The sequence below is a fragment of the Dama dama genome, chromosome 12 (assembly GCF_033118175.1).
Source record: "Dama dama isolate Ldn47 chromosome 12, ASM3311817v1, whole genome shotgun sequence".
NCBI lineage: Eukaryota > Metazoa > Chordata > Mammalia > Artiodactyla > Cervidae > Dama > Dama dama.
In genome coordinates, this window is record NC_083692.1 from 714,431 (window position 1) to 728,609 (window position 14,179).

General features: G+C 54.8%; 1 protein-coding gene across 1 annotated transcript in view; it reads left to right on the plus strand.

The window, feature by feature from the left end:
* LOC133065907 (histone-lysine N-methyltransferase PRDM9-like) overlaps positions 1–13,830 on the plus strand; it is a 389,343-nt gene extending 375,513 nt beyond the window's left edge. Inside the window, exon 12 of the mRNA XM_061156384.1 lies at positions 13,329–13,830. Coding sequence (XP_061012367.1) covers positions 13,329–13,830 — 502 coding nt within the window. The remainder of the gene's footprint in view (positions 1–13,328) is intronic.
* Positions 13,831–14,179: the final 349 nt, after the last annotated feature.

The following is a 14,179-nucleotide window of genomic DNA, read 5'->3' on the forward strand; positions in this document are numbered from 1 at the left end:
TCATACCAGCAGCCCCTGCTCTGGGCCGGCCTCTGCGGGTCCCAGGGAGCCCACGGGTCTGCCTGCCCTCGGACCAAGCACTCCAGAGCAGGGCCTGGGCCTCCCTGGTCTCCGCGCCCAGCTGTGTGGACACCATGTGGGGGGCCCAGTCCCGGCTCCGCCAGCCAGGAGACTCTCCTTCCCCAGCAGGGACCCAGCCCTGGGCACACTGTGCTCTTTTCAGAGGCTCCCTGGATGCCTGATGCCTCCAGCTTGGCCACGCCTGCAGGAGGAGACGTCCTGCGGGGGTGGTGGGGGGCCCTCCACAGCTCCCTTCCCAAGTCTTATTGGTTTTTCCCCAGCTGCCTCTCCCCCCAGAGACGTATGCAAATCCCACTGCCGGATTGTTCTTTAATGTCAAGTGCAGGCGGATGAATGTCAGATTTGGTCCCAGCCTCAGTCAGTAGTGACACTTGATAGGATAGTTTGTAATTTCTTCCCAAGCCAAAGGGATCGGGTCTTTAAGTCCATCACTCAACAAATATTTCCCCTCTCTCTACCTCCCTGCTCACCACCCTGTCCCCCTGCCTTGGGGACAGCTGCAAGGCCCTTATTCCCACACTCACACCCCCCTGAAGCCTCTGTGAAACCAGGAGTTGGGTGGTGGAGTCAGTTCTGCTCTGAGAATTGGGGTGCCTCTGGATCAATTGTAACCCTGCTGTCATCACCTCCCCCTCCATCAGCTTCATCAACAATGGCCCCTGATTCACCCCTCGCACTCCCAGCTCACTGTGAGTGGGGTACTTGCTGTCCATCATTCCATCCAGGCTGACCTTCACACGGTGGACCCAAGGCCATCAGCCACTGCAACTCAGCCAAAACCAAATAGCGGGTTAGAAGCTGGGCAGAGGATTTGAACAGACAGTGCCCCCAGGAAGATATGCGAATGGGCATAAGCTCAGGGAAACATGTGCAGCATCCCGAATCACTGGTGGTGGTCGTGGTTTAGTTGCTCAGTTGTGTCCGAGTCTTGCGGTCCCATGGACTGTAACCCACCAGGCTCCTCGGTCCATGGGATTCTGCAGGCAATATGGGAGTGGGTTGCCATTTCCTTCTCCAGGGGATCTTCCGGGGATGCAAATCAAACCACAGTGGGATGCTGTCTTACACCCATCAAGATGGCGTCTGTGAGGAAAGTTTTCTAAAAACAAAACAACTGGTGTTGGTGAGGAGGTGGAGAAACTGGAATCCTTGCTCACTTTGGTGGGAACATGAAAGTAGGCCGCCACTGTGGAAAACAGTACAGACGTTCCACACAGACTTAGGCACAGAATCACCATGTGATTCAGCAATTCCACTCCTCAGTACCTAAAAGAAGGGAAAACAGGGACCTAAAGAGATTTGTACACTCACATTCATAGAAGCATCATTCATGATAATTATAAGATGGAAGCAATCCACATGTCTACTGACAGATGGATGGATAAACAAAATGGAATATTACTCAACCTTGAAATGGAGGGAAGCTCTGACACCTATTAGAATATGTACAAGCCTTGAGGACATTCTCCAGGCCAGAATACTGGAGTGGGTAGCCTTTTTCCTCCTCCAGAGGATCTTCCCAACTCAGGGATCAAACCCAGGTCTCCCACATGGCAGGGGGATTCTTTACCAGCTGAGCCACAAGGGAAGCTGTGAGGAGGACACTATGTTAAGTGAAAGAAGACAGTCACAAAAGGACAGACACTGCACGATTCCACTTCTGTGAGATCCCTGGAGCCAGTCGCATTTCGAGACAGTAGAACGGTGGGTGGCAAGGCTGCATGAGCAGGCTGGGGAGTCTGTGTAAAAAGGGGGACAGAGTTTCACTGTGCTGAAGTGCAAAGAGCTCTGAGGAGGGCGGTGACGGTTGCAAGGGCTGCATGGCAGCGTGAGCACACCTCATACTGTATTCATGGTGTTCGTGTTTGAGTGTGTTAAGTGTGCACTTAAACATGATAGGCATACACGTTTTGTGTCATGTATGAGAAGTGAAGTGAAAGCGCTAGTCACTCAGTGGTGTCCAACTCTTGCGACCCCATGGACTGTGGCCCGCCAGTCTCCTCTGTCCATGGGATTCTCCAGGCAAGAATACTGGAGTGCATTGTCATTCCCTTCTCCAGGGGATCTTCCCAAGCCAGGGATCGAATCCAGGGCTCTTGCATGGCAGGCAGACTCTCTACCATCTGAGCCACCAGGGAAGACCTTTGTCATGTATATTTTAGCACGAATTTTAGGTTTTTTTTTTTTTAGAGACAGAATGAATCAGGCCATCCTACCACACAGATATATTCAGAGACATTACAAAGAAAACCCAAGTGACCCTCCAAGGTCAGCAGGCAGGCAAGGACAGACTCTGGAGGATCCAGGGAAGGAGTGTGACATCTCAGTCCACAGATCCTTCAAGGCTCCAAAGTTCCAGACATTGCAGCCTTGGGCCCCTGAGGGGTGCTCACCCTCAGTCCTGCCTCCGGCAGCCCCCTAGCTAGCAGGACGTGACCTCCTGGTCAGCCAATGAGCTGCCCCAGATCTCAGCATCCAAAGCCTGCCGTCCACCTGCCAGGAACACAGTAATAATGCCAAGGTGCGTTCAGGGAACTCTCTCACCCTGGACCCAGGCAGTTCCTCAGAGCAGGGGTGGGCAGCGGGGGACAGCCTGGCTCGTTCGCAGACCCCTCTGCCCACGGGGCAAGCCCCTGTCCTTGCCACTGTCCGAGCCTGGCTCTGCGTCCCCTGCCCGGGCGGTCAGGCCTTGGCCCTCTGTGGGACGCAGCCCCTCCCCACCCCCACCCACAGCAAGCGCGACAGATGCTTGTGGGACACAAACCCGTGAATGAAGAGACGCAGGAAGATACATTCAAGCCAGGGACGAGAGGGAGGACGTGGGCCCGGCCCTTGAGACAGCAGGGGTCCAGACCTGCAGGCTCCGTTCTGCCCCATCCCCCACCCCCAGACACAAGCCCTGTGAGCACTGATGACACAAGTGCACGTGTCAGTAAGTGTGAACCGAGCACCCTCTGGGCGCTGGGCCGTGTGGGGCCAGCCAGGGTCTTGACAGATGCATGTGAGGGTGTGGCCAGCACACAGTCTCCGGGTTCCGATACACCTGCAGCCCTTCCACCCTCTAGTTGTGTGACTCAGGCCAAGCCCAGTGCCAAGCCTCAGTTTTCTCCTCTGTACAATGGGGACAACAGCAACCACACCATAGCCTTGGGGAGACAACTGAAGATACTGGAAGGCCAGCTGCCTGCCTGCCTGCCTGCGGGACCCCCCTGCAGGGGCCAGTTCCGCTCAGTGTCCACATCGGGAGCCCCGCGGGGCAGAGAGGAGCCCAGGGGGAAGGCCTTGGGTGCTCAGTCGGGAGCAGAGGCTTTGCTGGCAGTAGGGAGCGTTGGAGGCTGGTGCCACTAGACAGCCACATCGGCAGCCTCTCGCCCAACACTCCCTGGAGGCCGTGGCCCCTGAGGGCACGTCCTGTGGACCTTCTCGCCTGGCCCGGCCCCTTCCAGCTGAGGGGGGTGCCTCTGCTTTCCCTTCCCTGGACTCACGGTGCAGGGGGCCGGCCACTCTGCGGCCAGAGCCTAGGATTCCAGGAGCCTGGGCTTCCAAGCCTGTTTTCTTAGCAGCGGCATCACCAGGTCAGAGGCCTATTGGACCCAGTAAGCAGGCAGCTGACTCATGCTGTCCATCCAGCCCTGCTCCCAAGGAGGGCTCGGAACAGGCCTGCCAGCTGCCGGGGGGAGACACCTGCCTTTGGAGGGCGTGTCCAGATGTCACCAGCCAGTGACCCTTCTGAGGGCTGGGCCCCCACGCCTCCCGGGTGTGCCCCCCCCTACAGCCACTCTGTCTGGTGGCCTATGGACTTGTGTGATGAGTGCTTAAATGATCAGCAATGTTGCGGGTTACTTGTTGAATACCACCAGAGAAGCCTACACTGGAAGGGACGCTAATAAAAGCAGAGGTAATAAGTGCCCCAAGCTCATCACTTTGTGCTTGTGTCCTAGAGGTTATCTATGGGTCTCTGTCTGTATGCGGGACGGTACCGTGCATCTCTGCCAGACTCTGTGCCATCCTTCAGAGGGGGCAGCAGGGCACCAGCTGTGGTTGGGAGCCTTTATACCACAGTCGTGGGCAATGCTGCAAGTCGGGGCCTTTGGTTTCTTTCTTTTTTGGTGAGCCATTGTCGGACATAGACCCGGCTGACCGGGCAAGGTGGGCCAACCAGTTCCTCCCCTGAGGAATTTGGAATTGGGGCCAAGAAGGAAGCACTGGGTTGGGGTTCTCTATAGCTGCCCACCCCTCCTCAGGGCTCCAGGCAGAAGGGAGGAGAAAGCAGGGTACAGAGAGAGGCTGGCCCCCAAGGGGATGAGCCCGGGTGGGGGCTGGTTCTTGGGTCCTGGCCCCAGAACTTCCCCATGGGCCTTCTGGGCTCTTGGAAAGTACCTGGATTACAGGGAGGCAGGTTTTCCACAGAAGAGCTTTCCAGCAAGCCCCAGATGGACAATGGATGAGCTGCTTGGGGTAGGGGGCACTCCTGTTCCTCCAGGGTCCAAGGGGGGCTGGATGTTAGGGTGGGAGTGGTTGAGCCTCCTCTGGGGGACAGGTGTCAGCCCTGGGGGACACTGAGACCTGGGGTCTGATCGTTGTCCATCTCGTGCTACCCTTCACCACGTTTGAAAAGGGTGAGATATCAGGGCTGCAGGTCCCCGGCTGGGTCATACCGCCTGCCTGCTTCCCCCATGATCCTCTCAGGAACTGGGGAGCACCTCTGCGGCGTGTGGGCTCCCAGCCTCATGGCCACTTTTCACAGTAACCTGGCGGCTGGTGTGCTTACCTCCCTGCGAGTGGGATGATGCTCAGAGAAGGTCAGGAACTGGCTGCAGGTCACACAGCGGCCAACGGTGGAGCCAGCTTCAAAACCAGGCCCTCATAGCTCGCTCCCCGGGGGCTCGGGTCAGTTCCGCCCGAGCCTTCCCGCCCCGCCGGCAGATGGCGCTGCGGGCTCAGGCAGGACTCGAGGCGGGGGACCCCAGGGGCGGGCCAGAGGGGCGTTCCCCCAGATCCGGGCTTGCCCGGACCGCAGCCCTCCGGAGCCCAGACGGCAGGTCGGAGGGAGGGGGACTTGGCACCCCACCGCCCAGGCCCCGGGCACACCCCGGCTCGTGGGCTCCAGCCTGGACCCTTAGGGGAGGGGGCTGCTGCTACTGCCCCAAAGAGGACGGGCCTGACCCAGGGCTCAGCCGCACAGCCCCTGCCCTGCTACCCTGGCCCCTTCTCTCTGCCTGCCTCCATGCCCACCCCAGCTCTCCGAGGCTCTGCAATGCCTTCCTCTTGGGATGCCCTTGACAAAGAGTCTTTGCTGGACCAAACTTCAGCCGGGCTCCCCAACCTTATCCTGGGCCCATCCTTGCTCTTCCTCATAAAGTGCAGTTCTAGCAAGAACAGCTCCTCTTCCGTGTCCCCTGCCCCGCACCCCCTGCCTATGATCGGGGTCCTCATCCTCTGCTCGCTCCCAGGTGAGGTGTGAGCACCCGGCCTGCCTCCAGCGAGAACCCTGGTAAGTGGATCTAGCTAGACTCTCCCTACCCCTGATACCTCCTGCTAGTTATTTTGCATCCATTGACCGCCCCCCCTCCGCCCTACTCCTCGGCTGTAAATCCCCACTGCGTTGAGAGCTGAGCCGGGTCTCTCCCCCTGCACGGCCCATCCCTTGCACCTGCAGCCATAACCGCACGTATATGAGTCTGGTCTTCACCTGGTGTCACTCCCTCCCTTCCACACCCCTACTTTCCTAAAGAAAATCCCACACTCTCTTATTCACCCTTGGGGACCCCAGCCCAAGTCACCTCCCCTAAGACACCACTCCTGACTTCTCTGGGCTCCCAGAGCATTTCTTCTCCCTGCAGAGGTTGGTTCCACAGGAACACTGAGTTCTGGGAGGTGGGGTGGTGCAGGCTGGGGTTCTGACGGGAGGTGACCGGCAGACAAATTCTCCCCCCTGAGGATGGGCTCCCAGGAGCACAGTGGCTCCATCAGACCACCTGACACCCTCCCCAGGTATTTAAGACACTGAGTGCAGCAGGCCCACGGGCTTCCCAGGTGACTCAGTGGTAAAGAATCCACCTGCAATGCAGGAGGTGCGGGTTCGATTCCTGGGTCGGGAAGATTCCCTGGAGGAGGAAATGGCAACCCACTCCGGTCTCCTTGCCTGGAGAATCCCATGGACAGAGGAGCCTGGCGGGTTACAGTGCAGAGGGTTAGAACGGGGAGTGACTTAGGAGGCTGGCAGACAGCCGGCCCAGCCTCAGGAGCAGAGCTGGGAGTCCAGTCCCAGGCTCCAGGCCTTCCTGGCTCAGAGAAGTCCTCCCCTCCGGAGTGCGGAGTGTCCTGTCGGGGAGCGGTGAGGGCACCTGCCTGATGGGCCCTGGGGCTCCCTGGCCCCTGAGGTCAGTCCATGTCCTGCCAGCCACCCAGGCTCACCGGGCTCTGCCCACGCGTGCAGTTCTCGCCTCTAGAACCCTCCCTGCCCTCTGCCGGGCCCTCCCCCAGCCTCCCAGCCCGGGGACGGATCTCTGTCGGCCCTCTCTCCCCATAGGCCCTGCACCCCATGAGGGTGGACACCCCGAACCCCCACCCTGCCATGCTCCAGCGTAAAGCTGGTGCCGACAACGCGCCCGCTGGGTGAAAGCAGCAGTTGAGACCTGGCTGTCCAAGGAGGGGTCCTGCCTCGTGTCTCCAGGGCCGCCGGGGGTGGGGGCGGCAGTCAGCGGAGGCCCTGGCCCCCAAGCAGGCGCGCTGCCACAGGTTCCTCCTGTTCTTCCAGGCTCCCTCCACACCCCTCTCCTAATCTTTCACAGGAAAAAAAAAAGGGGAAAAAGGCCGAAGAAAGAGGTTTTCTCCACTTTCTGAAAATGAGATTTTAAAAATAACCAAGAGGCGGTGCAGCGCCAGGAGGGGATTACGTGGGGAGCCTGGGCTGTGGGGGCCTACCCGCCCCTCCTCCTCGGCGGGTGCCCGGCCCGCAGCCTGTGCCCACGCCACGCTCAGCTTGGCCCCCTCGCTCTGCCCTTCCCTCTGTGCAGTGGGGGGTGAGGAGTGGGGGGCGAGCTGCTGAGAAGAGAGGTGGCCGTGGAGATGGAGGAGGTGGAAACGCTGGGCTCGGAACCCCAGGCTGCAGAAGGCCCCGAGTTCCTCGGTGCCCCTCCCTTGACTCCCTGCTCAGCCGCTGCCCGGCCCCTCCGGGCGGTTGCTCGCCACAGGGTGTCTGTAAGGGCCCGTCCTCAGGCCCTCCTTCCCTCCCTCCATGGGACATCCCATCTTGGCACTGTAATGCTGAGTATCATTTCTCCAAGAGGCTGACCTTGACACCGCATGGTCTCTGGGGGTTACCCCTGCTGTTGACACCCCATGGGTCCCTGAGAGTTTCCTCTCCCATCCTCATCCCCACGGGTGTCTGTTTCATGGGCTTGACCTCTACCCTCTGTGCAGTCAGGCTGTGCGCTCCCTGAGGTGGGGACTGGGGAACTATGGGTCTGCCCCATTCCCACGCCCCGGGCGCTTCCTGGCCCGGAGGCTCCATGCCAGCCCCTGTGTTTCTTTGTCTGAAGGGTTCTCTGGCCGCTGGTGGGAGATTGAAGGCATCACCTCTCCAGCCAGCAGTGCTTAACTCATGACGGACAGGGTGGGTGGGTGACTTAGGCCCTCCCCTTCAGACAGGATGGCCTGGGTGGGGGCGCTGAGCCCCAGCGGCTCCCGCAGATGACCACTTAACCTGAATCACCCGCCTCCCCTCTGTCCCTACCATGTGCCCTGGGGTCAAGTCCTGTCCTCAAATCATGCCTTAGGGGCCAGGAGCGAGGCTGAACACTGGCCTCCCAAAGAGAGCTATGTTCCAGTCCTTGGAACTTGTAATTTTTACCTTATAAGGCAAAAAAAAAAAAAAAAAAAGGGCTTTGTGGCTGTGATTAAGTTAAGAATCTTCCGATGGGGAGATTATCCGGATGATCTGGGTGGTCCCTTAAAGCAACGATTTGCATCCTTATGTGCCGGGCCATAAGGATTTGGTAATCTTTTTGTCTAAACAGGCGCAACAGTTCCCTGATTATTTCTTCCAAGTCCCGAGGTGGGAAGAAGCCCTTGATCTAAAAGCTGATTGCTAACCTGATCACTGGGGCTGTATAGGTATACTCCCATATGAGTCATAACATCTCGTCCCCACAAATTTACAGGGAGGTTTGGGAGGATATAAGGCCTAATGTCCCCTTCATGACCCTCATGGTCAGTCCAATGTTAACAGCTCTGTACTTTGTTCAGTGTTCTTAGTTTGACCAATTCCTTGCAATGTTGATATAGCTATCTGTTTAGGCCGCTGTCGGGGCCAGTGTCTCTCGGCAATAACAGAAACATCAGCTCCTGTGTCCAGAATGCCTGTAAACAACTTTCCAACAACTTTCCATTTATTCTTAACGTTAACTCAGGACGATTATTAGTTATGGCCTGGACCCAGTAGGCGTCAGAGGATCCGAAGGTGCTTTTCCAGTCTGCACCGCAGGGACCAATATCAATTGAGCTATACACTATCTGCTAGCTATGGTGCTAATGCATCACGCGGAGTGGGCCATAATTTTGATTTCTCCTGTATAGTCAGCATCAATTCCTCCAGGAGCTAGGGGCAGCCCTTTTATGGTAGAGCTACTGCGTCCGAGCAAAAGGCCCACGGTTCCATCAGGCAAAGGGCCGTATACCCCAGTGGGCAGAGCCTGCATTCCCACTTCGGGAGTCAGTACTGTGTAGGAGAAGGAACAGAAGTCCAAGCCTGCGCTCCCCGAGGTGGCTCTGAACAAGTCTGTGACTCGCCTTCTACCATCTGATTTCCCTTCACTGCCCCATAACATTGTTTCGGGGCCAGGGACTGGCCCCTCATCCAGTTTCCCGACTGCCAGGGAAGTGGGTTGCCCTGGACATCAATTTTGGATTTACAATCTTTTGCCCAATGTCTTCCTTTTTTACATCTAGGGCATAAATTAGGAGTTCTAATATTCCCCGAATTGGCTCGTTGGGGGCAAAAGGCGGCACGATGTCTGGGCTGGCCACAAACAAAACAGCCAGCATTTCCTCTACTAGGTAATCCTCGTTTATTTTTCATTTGCTGTTGATGATAATACTACTTTTATGCTTTTACCTTGTAAAGCTGCAGCCAGGGTAATACCCTGCATATAGGAAGGTCCGATATCAGCACATATACGAGTGTCATCTGATAGAACCCCCTTTTTTTCTGTACAGTCTAAGCACAGCCTGACAGGCAGAATTTGCATTTTCATAGGCTAATTGTTTAGTAAGCACCATTCCAGCCTGCTCGTCAGCTATAATCTTACCTACCGCTTCAAGAAGACGAGCCACAAAATCTTGATGTGGTTCATCACGCCCCTGACGAATTTTTGAAAGATCCTCAGTCTTATTACTAGAGCAAGGGAGCTTTTTCCAAGCCTGCCGGGCAGCATTAGAAATTTGAGCATAAGCTCCAGGCAAATAGTTCAATTGAGCATTGGTATTTTGGTAGGCCCCTTCCCCTACCAACATTTCATATGTAGTATGGATCCCTTGTCGCTGGTTTAGTTCAGCTATATGGCCACATTGTTCTGTAAATTCTGATTTCCATAATAAATAGTCCCCTCCTGAGAAGCAAGCTCTTGCAATTTGTTTCCAATCACTAGGTGGCAAATTTTGACCTCCTAGAGTCTCTATCATGGTCTGGGTAAAAGGAGCCATAGGTCCATATTGGGCACAGGCAAGTTTTAATTCCTGTAGTTGTTTGAAAGGTAGGGCCTCATAGTACCCTTGGTTTTCATGCTCGAATACCAGGAAAGCAGCGGAGAATCCCTGAACAGTTTCTCCAGCTCTTTGGGCCTGTTGCATAGCCTTTTGCAAGGGGGACAAACTGTGTGATTCATGAGTTATATTCAATGAATTTTCAGGTTTGGAAATAGGTGGAGGATCTAATCCAGCAATAGTTGAGGGTGCTTTAAGCAGGAGGCGCAGTAGAGATTGCACCAGCACCTTCATTCCTACCTTCCCTCTTTATTTCTTCCTTTATTGTTATTAATAATTTCTGCATGAGTGCCTCCAGACCCTTTGTCAGAGGGGCAGCTGCTGCCTGCACATTCAAAACATCAGTTACAAGTAATTCCCAACGATCATCCTTATGGTAAGCAGCTGCCTGATCTTCTAAACTTTCCTCATCCTCTGGAGTCAGCGTTCCCTCATTTTCCTTCAAAGGTTTTGCAGATTCTAATTCAAAGGTTGTGGGTCCTTCTGCTTTAGGAGTAGCATAAACTTTAGGAGTAGCATAAATTGGTTCTTCGGGTGGGAGCATGTGTTTTAATTTACTCCCTTCCTCATGTTCAAAATCAAGGCAGTCTCTTATTTAAAGACCATAATGAAAATGTTTGCACAGGAACCTTATTAGGTCCGTGGAGAGTATAATATGTTTGAATCTGTTTTCCTATCTTTTTTCCATATCTCTAAACTCATAGTCCTTTCCTACAGAAACCAGGGATACACTTCCTCAACAAAACTAAGTCTGCAATTTTGTTTTAGTAACCTGCATTCCCTGATCCTTCAACATTATCTGTAACATATGCACAAACAACTGACGACTATGATCTTGTCCCATGGTTTATACTCTCGACAATATTCCTTCCTGCCCCTCAATATACAAGTACACACACTCTTACTTACCTTAATAGTTTCAACGGGCAGTGGCCACAAGGAACTTTCGTCGAGCCCCACGTTGGGCGCCACTTGCCGGGCCAGCTGGAAGATTTCAGCGAGCAACACACACGTCCCTTTAGGCTAAGAAATAAAGAGACAGAACAGATGGGGTCGAGAGGATCGCTGCAGTCAACGATGATTCTTTATTTCTCAGGGTTGCATATATACTAAACCAAGAAGAGAGGCATCCCAAAGAAAATTCTTCCCCATGTTACATCATCTTTAAGATAACAATCACCAGAGCTCTCTCATGGCGCCAAAGGCATCCTACTTATCTTAAGGGCAGTCGTGCAAAGCTATCTATCTGCGCCTTGTGTGCATTCAAGGCTCACTAATGTTCTGTTAGGAGTTAACTTGGATAGTAAATTCCAGAGCGGTGGCGGGACAGAGACTATGTCTGCAAACAGACCCTTGATAATCAATCAAGGCAGCTCCCAGAGTCAGCTCTTTCACGCCGCTCCCCGCATAACATCACCTTCTGCTGAAAGGATGAGAAGCAAAAAGCAACATTTCTAGCACCTACCAGTTCTCTGCCCTTTACCTGTTTCTTCCTCATTTCCTCCCATTTCTAAGCAACACATGTACAGTGATGCGCATTCAGTTACTGTTCCAGTTTGTTGTCATGTGAGTTCACACTCTGTGCCAGATGGGGCTCCACGCACTGAAACAGACAGAACCACTGCCCTGGGGCAGCAGGGGCTTCACACCAGACAGGGGCTGGTGCTCTGAGGAAAACCAGCGCAGGGAGCGTGCCTCAGGTCAGCGTGAGCAGAGGGTGGGGTGTGGTGCAGGATGGTGCAGCAGGGTCTCTGCAGAGATAACACCCGTGGGAAAGGATTCCAGGCAGGGGAGCAGCCAGTGCCGCAGCCCCAGGGCCGGGAAGAGAGGCCAGGCCAGGGGTCGCGGGAGGAAGCACAGATGGAGAGGAAGGACGCTGGATGGGACACGGAAGCCTCAGGGCCTGTGTCCACGTGCAGGCCCCAGGGGTCTTCCTGGGTGACCCAGAACAACCGCGAGGCTTTCAGCAGCAAGCAGCATGTTCTCTGTTCTGCGACGATGCTTTGGTTCACTTTTGGGAAGAGACAGCAGCGGGGAGTGCCCTCAGAGGTCAGTTCATTGCCAGACATGAGGGGAGAGTGGGCTGGCTAAAGATGCTTGGGAGTGTGGATGTGAAGAGTCTGACTGGAGACGTATTTTTAAACAGGGCTTCCTAGTGCATGTTAAGTGGACTAAGCCTGAATGAAATAAAGGAGGTATGAGTACTGGTGAGGCTTGAGAAAGGATATGCCTTTATTTTATGATTTATGGGAAATGGAGAGAGGAGCAATTTGTGAACCAGTTTGGGCAGCAGGAGCCAGACCTGTAGTCAGTGGGACCTGGGCCGCTCTTACTCATCCAGTCTCAAACCCACTTCCTGCAGAGATCGGCAGGCAGAAAGGCTGCTCTTTGAACAAGGAGCCACAAAGTCAGATTTACCCACACCCCCTGTAACCACCCCCTGTGCTGCCTCCCATATGCAGAGAGCTCCAGGCCAGGCACCCCTAACTTAATAGACACTTTCCCCTCACAGTGAGCCTCTCAGGAGATTTCACCTAAGTCATCAAGTCTTATCCATCAGTAGGGTAAATACCTGTGGCCACTGTGATGTGACTTTTCCGATACTTACATGCAGGGAAAGTCCCTGCAGATCCACCTCTACCAGGAGAGACGCTGCCTCTGATGCTGCTGCGAAGGTCCCTATCTGGGTGATATGTAGAAAAGGCCCTTGACACCAACTTCCTGGATTGCTGTAGATGTAGAGAATAAGAGTGGAATGGAAAAGTGAACAATAAAGACACTTGATGGGAGACAAATCGTGCACTATCAACACTTAGATAATTAGTGAGGCAGGCCTGACCACGGCAAACCAGCTACCTGACCAAGACCTTCCTCTTTCAGCAGAACCGAAGCCCAAGATCCACCCATGTGCCTCCTGCTCTCTGGCCTTCTCCAGTCAGAAATTCCTCAGCCAACACACCCAACACAGTCACCCCTCTGAGACCATCTGAAAGAGACCTCCTCCAACCAGAGGATCCCTGCCCAGGCAATCAAAATCAGCGATATTCAGATCCACACAGCCCGAGCGAAAAACCTGAGGGCCGGGAGGCCAAGGACAGGCCCCAACCTTTGCTGAAAAGCATAAGGCTGAAGAGGATTTCAAGGGCCTCTTCCTACTCACCCGGAGGACAAATGGGGGGTCCCGGGGTGCATGAGAGAATGAAAGACGAGCCCAGCACAAGCCAGAAACTGAATCCAGAGGACACAGGCACACTGCTCACGGGGGCAGGGGTCTCGGGGATTATGAGGGTCACGTACGGAGAGTGTGGGCAAGGCTCCAAGGACAGGTCAAGTCTCAGCACACACGAGAGGACACACGCAGGGGAGAAGCCCTATGTTTGTGGGGAGTGTGGGCGAAGCTTCCGTCAGAAGTCAGCCCTCATCAGACACCAGACGACACACACAGGGGAGAAGCCCCATGTTTGCGGGGAGTGTGGGCAAAGCTTCAGTCACAAGTCCGTCCTCATCAGACACCAGAGGACACACGCAGGGGAGAAGCCCTATGTTTGTGGGGAGTGTGGGCGAAGCTTCCGTCAGAAGTCAGCCCTCATCAGACACCAGACGACACACACAGGGGAGAAGCCCCATGTTTGCGGGGAGTGTGGGCAAAGCTTCAGTCACAAGTCCGTCCTCATCAGACACCAGAGGACACACGCAGGGGAGAAGCCCTATGTTTGTGGGGAGTGTGGGCGAAGCTTCCGTCAGAAGTCAGCCCTCATCAGACACCAGAGGACACACACAGGGGAGAAGCCCCATGTTTGCGGGGAGTGTGGGCGAAGCTTCAGTCGGAAATCCATCCTCATCAGACAACAGAGGACACACACAGGGGAGAAGCCCCATGTTTGCGGGGAGTGTGGGCGAACCTTCAGTCAGAAGTCCGTCCTCATCAGACACCACAGGACACACACAGGGGAGAAGCCCTATGTTTGTAGGGAGTGTGAGTGAGTCCTGACCAACAAACCACACCTTAGCCACAGGAGGATTACTGCAGCCGCCCCGTGCCTCAGCTCTAAGGGGGCCTCAGAGGAGGTCTGAGACCCGTTACTGTCCACAAGAGTAAGAGAAGAGACTTCCCATGTGGTCTAGTTGCCAAGACTCCAATGCAGAGACCCACGTTCAATACCTGATTGGGGAACTAGCTCCCACAGGCTGCAACTAAGACACAGCACAGCCGAATAAATAAATATATGATAAATATTTTAAAGAAAGAGTGTGATAAGCACAGAATTACTTGTTAAATAGACCTTCCACTTTCGTGACAGGAGAGGAGGTAGATAAACAGCAGAGGGTTTCT